The sequence below is a fragment of the Stegastes partitus genome, unplaced genomic scaffold (assembly GCF_000690725.1).
Source record: "Stegastes partitus isolate 25-593 unplaced genomic scaffold, Stegastes_partitus-1.0.2 Scaffold2021, whole genome shotgun sequence".
Lineage (NCBI taxonomy): Eukaryota > Metazoa > Chordata > Actinopteri > Pomacentridae > Stegastes > Stegastes partitus.
The window spans coordinates 89,436-95,481 of NW_007579752.1; the positions used below are offsets into that span (position 1 = coordinate 89,436).

The 6,046-nt window shown below is 50.4% G+C and overlaps 1 protein-coding gene across 1 annotated transcript in view; it reads right to left on the bottom strand.

The window, feature by feature from the left end:
* Positions 1 to 12: 12 nt before the first annotated feature.
* Positions 13 to 6,046, bottom strand: part of LOC103373592 (myosin-7B-like) — a 38,152-nt gene continuing 32,118 nt past the window's right edge. The window contains exons 33-45 of the mRNA XM_008303508.1: positions 5,647 to 5,830; positions 5,379 to 5,544; positions 4,800 to 4,924; positions 4,599 to 4,714; positions 4,276 to 4,462; positions 3,769 to 3,978; positions 3,138 to 3,263; positions 2,951 to 3,041; positions 1,939 to 2,018; positions 1,663 to 1,767; positions 1,477 to 1,572; positions 958 to 1,101; positions 13 to 881 (exon numbers count right to left, since the gene is read on the bottom strand). Of these exons, the coding sequence (XP_008301730.1) occupies positions 870 to 881; positions 958 to 1,101; positions 1,477 to 1,572; positions 1,663 to 1,767; positions 1,939 to 2,018; positions 2,951 to 3,041; positions 3,138 to 3,263; positions 3,769 to 3,978; positions 4,276 to 4,462; positions 4,599 to 4,714; positions 4,800 to 4,924; positions 5,379 to 5,544; positions 5,647 to 5,830 (1,642 nt within the window). The 3' untranslated portion in view covers positions 13 to 869. The remainder of the gene's footprint in view (positions 882 to 957; positions 1,102 to 1,476; positions 1,573 to 1,662; positions 1,768 to 1,938; positions 2,019 to 2,950; positions 3,042 to 3,137; positions 3,264 to 3,768; positions 3,979 to 4,275; positions 4,463 to 4,598; positions 4,715 to 4,799; positions 4,925 to 5,378; positions 5,545 to 5,646; positions 5,831 to 6,046) is intronic.

Sequence of the window (6,046 nt, forward strand, 5' to 3'; positions counted from 1 at the left end):
CTCCTCCAGCTGGTCTCTAGCTGTGTCTGTGGCTTACCAGAGCTTGTTTTAATCTACCAACGACTGTCTACAGGAGAGCCTGAAGGTTCCTGCTGCTACCTGGAGAACCAAACAACAACGCCTTCACACAACACGCAAAACCTTTTACTTCACCGCTAACATCAGAAACATCCCTAAATAGCATGCAACATGTAAACTTATTGGCTGTCGGTGACTTTGTGTTGAGCGTTCAGATGTTTCTTCTCTTTTTTCTTCATCCAAATGATGAAACAGTCCAGCCTCGAATTCATCGACGTCTTACGTCCTAACAAACAGCCTGCAGTCCGACTGAGAGCAGCGAGTCCATTATTATTAGATCTGATCAGACCTTTAATACTGAGCACCAAAAAAGTCTTCTTTTGTAATGAGTGGTCTTAAATCAAGATGATTTCTGTTAGATTGGATCATTTAACACGTCTTAGCTGCTGCCCTCGTTAAGGAAGCAAACAGCACTTCAAAGCCTCCTACATTCCTCAAGTGCTGTTTAGTTTTAGTTTTAGGTCTTTAAAATCATTAAAACACTGAATTCACTTTCCTCAGTGAGATATTTTCCAGAGAAGACAAAGATCCACAAAGTAAAGTCGTCATCTCGTCACGTTTATGAGAGTCTTTGCAGAACGTGTTGTCTCGTTTGTCAGTTGATCAGATCTGATGGGACTGCTGCTGTCGGTACCACCTCCCTGCAGACCAGCTCGTCATGCTTCAGTCACAAAACTAAATAAAAGCAGCTCCAGGCGTCTGTCGCGCTGCAGCGTCCACCAGAAACACACCAAAACACAGCAAACAGCAGAAACACAAACACTGATGGAGTCTGAAGATGGCGCCGAGCTTCATTCTGCGATCTGTGGAGACACAAACATCCCGTTAACAACGTCCAGGTCCACCAGCAGAACCAGGATGGACGGTACCGGGACTCACCACGGCCACCTTCGTGGTTTGTTCACGGGTTCGAATCCGCAGCTTGTTGACGGTCGTCTCAGCCATGTCGGCTCTCTCCTCGGCGTCGTCCAGCTCGTGTTGAACCTTCCGGAAACGAACGGCGCTGCAGCTCACCTGCTCCTCCTGGTGGACAAACAGAAGAGCAACAGCTTGTCCAACCATCCGTTTTTCTCCAAATGTCCAGAGTCAGTGATTGTAGAAAACAGTGAAGTCCATCATGAAGAAGTGGAAGGAACGTGGAACATGATCTGACTGCTGTGACTCCTCTGGAGGAGCTACCAGAAGGAGACGAGTGAGGGAGCAGCTAAAGTTCATCAGAACTTTAAAGTTGGCCGCCTACAGTTTTATCTGAACACTGGTGAGAACCTGAAGGTTCCTGCTGAGAACCAAACCTATGAGAACTTTTACACGACACACAACATGATTTGATTCAGCATTCATGTCAGATAGTTTCGTTAGTGGAGAACCTGAGATGTTTCTGATGCTCTAACCACTCACAGCGTTCTCCACTTGTCTCTTGTAGCTCTTGACTTTGGTCTGCAGCTTGTCGATCAGCTCCTGCATCCTCAGCAGAGTCTTCCTGTCCTCCTCCGACTGCAGGAACACAGAGAGAACCAATGAGGAACCACAGAACCTGCAGAACACGTGCAGCAGCAGCAGCAGCAGCAGCAGACCTGGACAGACCTGGTACGTCAGCTCCTTGACTCTCCTCCCGTAGCGTCGGACTCCTTTCTGGTATTCTTCGCTCTTCTTCTGCTCCACCATCAGCTCCGTCTGCAGCTCCCTCACCTGGACACAGCAGCTTCAGCTCATGATCATCTCCTTTGTTTCTGTTCATCTCCCTGAAGCCCAGCAGCAGCAGTGAGCCGACAGCGTGAGGCCACAGAACCTGCTGCTGGAGCTCAGAGGTTCAACACAAGCGTTCACATCACATCAGACCTGCTCACATGTTCGACTCACTCTGGTCTCCAGTTTATGAAGCTGCTTCTTTCCTCCCTTCAGAGCCATCTGCTCCGTCTCGTCCAGCTTCACCTGCAGTTCTGTCAGAACCAAAGCGTCAACATGAAGCAGCTTCAATCTGCAGCAGGTTAGTTTCCGTTGAAGCTCCTTCACCTGAACTAGAGCCGGTACCACACATATGTGACAACACGTTTCTAAGAGCTGCTGTTTGGACTGAACCAGATCTTCCAGAACAACCGGATTCTTTCCTCCAGCTGGATGCACCATGTGGACGTTTACCGTTTAACTGTGATCAAACAGAACCACTGCAGAACCACCGTGGACTCTGTGAAGATGTGTCACCTTCATCCACTTCAAACTGCCAGGTGAGGAGCTTCAGGTGTTTGTTCTCACTGACATCACATGACATCGAACACGGGACTCACCGTGAACATCTGTGAAGCCGCCTTGGGTTCAGGTTAGTTTAATGTTTAATGGAAGCTGCCTGGAGAGGAGTCAGTGCCTTAAAACAGAGACGCCGGGGCGCCGCTACAGCTCACCTGGTGGAGCTGGCGTCCCAGGTGCAGGGCTACAGTCCCCATGTGGAGGTCATGAGTTCGAATCCCACTCATGACCCTTTCCCACATTCTTCTCCCACTTCCCCGTCCCTCTCTCTCACTACTCGATATAAATAACGGCACAAAGGCCAAAAAATAACTTACAAAAACAAAACAGAGATGCCTCGAGGTGCTGACCGTCCATCAAAGCAGATGATGATGAACCTACTTGTGGAGGGATGGCTGTTAGTGGAGGTGAGGAGTGAAGGTTTGGATGGTCATCAAACTGTGGGGGAGGATCTTTTGTACATGGTGCTGAGATCCTACCAGGCAGCTTCCAGCCTTCACCCTGAACCATGTGAGTGTTGGGATGATGATTAACCTGGAGCTCCTCACCAGGCCTCTTGGACGAAGACCAACAGATAAGTTCTGCTGCTCCTGCTGGACTCTGAGGACTCACCACCAGAGTTTAGTACCTTTCACTGTCGACTCCATGTTCTTCTTCATCCTCTCCAGCGTGCTGCTGCTGTCCTGCTCCTTCTTCAGCTCCTCGGCCATCACAGCCGCCTGGTGGGACACACGGAAACAGGATTCAGCTGAACAGTCCAGCAGGGAGGAATCAAAGCCGTGTTGGGCTGGTGTGGCTCAGATCTGAGGACTGACGTCGGTGATGGCCTTCTTGGCCTTCTCATCGGCGCTGCGACTCTCCTGCAGAGCTTCATCCACCTCCCCGGTCAGCAGGGACAGGTCCGCCTCCAGCTTCCTCTTGTGGTTCACCAGACCTGCATTCTGGAGACACAAGGGACAGCCGATCAGCCAGCCGGTCCATCTGTACAGCAGATATCAGCTCCTAACTGATCCATCCTGGTTTGTTCTGCTGCCACACAGGTGCTGTCCTCAGTAGTCTGAATAAATGCAGTCAGTCAGTAACTTGTACACATTCAGTCCACTGGGCGCCTGCAGACGAAGCCGCCACATTCACCACTCAGACAATATGACCATGTTCTAGTTGATCCTGCCGTGGTGCACCATAGAGCTGCTGCTTGGAGGTCCTGAACCTCCTCAGTGTCTCTGTCATGGTCCAGTTGCTGCTAAACTCCCACAATGCTCTCTGCCTGGGACGTGGGATTGGCAGATGCTGAATATTAAATAGCTGAGATCAGATCAAAGCTCTAGAATCGGACCTGTAGTACCGTCTCTGTGTGAGGAGGCTGATGATTGGATGGTGGTGTGACAGATGTGATGATGTCCTTCAGAGGTTGAACTCTTTGAACCTCCACCTGTACATCTGTACCTGTGTGGTGAGCAGGTTGACCCTCTCTGCCACCTCCACCAGCTCGTGTTCGGCCATCTTGCGGACGCGATCGGTCTGCTCCAGGACGCCGCGGAGCTCCTCCTCCTCCGCCGTCATCAGTGAGCAGCGCCGCTCCAATAGGACGATCTGTTCCTTCAGCTGATTGGTCAGCTGGACTTTGTCCTCCAGGTCCACCTGCTGCTCTTTAACCTGCGACAGAAACCACATGCTGTCATCACCAGGGGGCACTGTTGGTGCTGCAACATTCAACCAGGTTTTCTTCTGTTTTAGCTTCAAATGCCATTGTCTTCTTCTGTGGTGGTTTAACCGAACAGACAGGAGCGCCACCTGCTGTTTGTCTGGAAATGCGTTCATTCAGATCTCAAAAAGTTCTGTTAACATTTGTGCTGAGTTTTGACGTGAACGTGACTCATGACAGCGTAGTGATCCAGAGAATCATCTGCAGTTTCCTGATCAGTGAGACTGGACCAGGTCGGCTGAGATTACCTGTGTCTGCAGGTGTCTGATGATCCTCTGGCTATCGGCCGCCTGCCGGTTGGCGTGGCCCAGCTGAACCTCCATCTCGTTCAGGTCCGACTCCATCTTCTTCCTCAGACGGACCGCCTCGCTGCGACTACGAACCTCTGCCTCCAAACTGGCCTGCATCGTCTCCAGGGAGCGCTGGTGGCTCCGCCTGGTGGACGACACTGGAATTACTACTCAGGTTCATGCAGGTGAGAGGTCCTTACCTGATGCTCGTGCCTGATTGGCTGGTGCTCTCCATTCTAATACTGCCCCACCTCTGAGTTGGTTCTTTCCGTATTTGTTACCTGAGGTTGTCGAGTTCTTCATCTTTCTCTGCAATCTTGCGCTCGATCTCAGCTCTAATCTGCTGCAGCTCCATCTGAAACCTCAACGTCTTGCTCTCCTCGTGCTCCAAGGTTCCCTGATGGGAGGAGTTGGCAGGTACAGGTGAGTCAACAGGTGAGATAACGGAGAGCTGACAGGTACAAACGGCAGCAGGTAGTTACCTCTGCTTCTTCTAGAGCAGCTTTGATGTCACTCTTCTCCACATTGAGGATCTTCTTCATCCTCTCCAGCTCATGGATGGTCTTCCCTTCCTGACTGATGTGATCCGTCAGGTCCAGGATCTCCTCTGGAATCAGAGCCATGGAAGAGAAGGACATTCAGAATGTTCTGAGCTGTTAGATGGTTCTACTGTAGGAACCCAAAGCAGGTGAGTTGAGTTTACAGGAATGAACCCTAATCGACTCTTTCAGTCGTTTGTCTTTATTTTGGCAGAAGCTTGGACGCCATGTTAACTCAAAGTCACAGACCTCCATCGTTCTGTTTCCTACGTAGAACTACAGTTACATCCAGTCACTACTGTTTGTTCCGGTCACTCTGACTTCATAGTGAAGCTGTTGGATCTCCAGTGGAACAGAAAGACGGAAAGATCTGGGATGCTGCCCTTTATGTCAAACATTTGTGACAAACATCTGCCGTCTCAAGGAAACTCTCCAGATTCGTGACTTGAATGCCTTCAGACCTGAACCTTGAGTCCACAGAGCACTGAGGTATCTGTGTGTTAGTGGAATGGGGAACGATACCTTGCAGGTTCCTGTTTTCTCGTTTAACCGTCTCCAGATGGTCCAGAGCTTCTTCGTAGCAGTTCTTCAGTTTGAAGAGCTCCGTGCTCAGACTGCGAGACTCTTTCTGCGACGCCTCCAGCTCCGTCTGACTCTCCTCGAACTTCAGCTTCCAGTCGCTCAGCAGCTGCATCAAAGCAACACACAACCTTATTTGTGAGCTCATCCAGCCTCCGTCCTCGTCTACAGGGTCACGCCTCACAGAGATCGGCTGGTGTTTCGGACCAACCTTGTCAAAGTTGCGTTGCCTCTTGTCCAGAACCAGAACGGCAGCATTGGATCGCTCCAGCTCCCCCACCAGGTCGTCGATCTCAGTCTGCAGACGCTGCTTGGTTTTGTCCAGCGAGGAGTTCCTGGCCTGAGACGCCTCCAAGGCTTCTTCAACAGTCTGCAGTTTCACAACTAACTTCTTCCTACAAACAACAAAACACAAAAAGAGGAACCACAAAAAGATGCTTCAGGTCAAGTTGTATTTGTAGCAGCTGGAAACAACTACTGTAGGACCTTACCAGTGGTGGCGCTGTAGAAAAGGTCATGAGTACTGACATCAGACAGATTCATCCTCTGGGCATCAGGAACATCATGTGTACATGCAGTAATGTGTATAAGTACGTGTGTACATGCAGTAA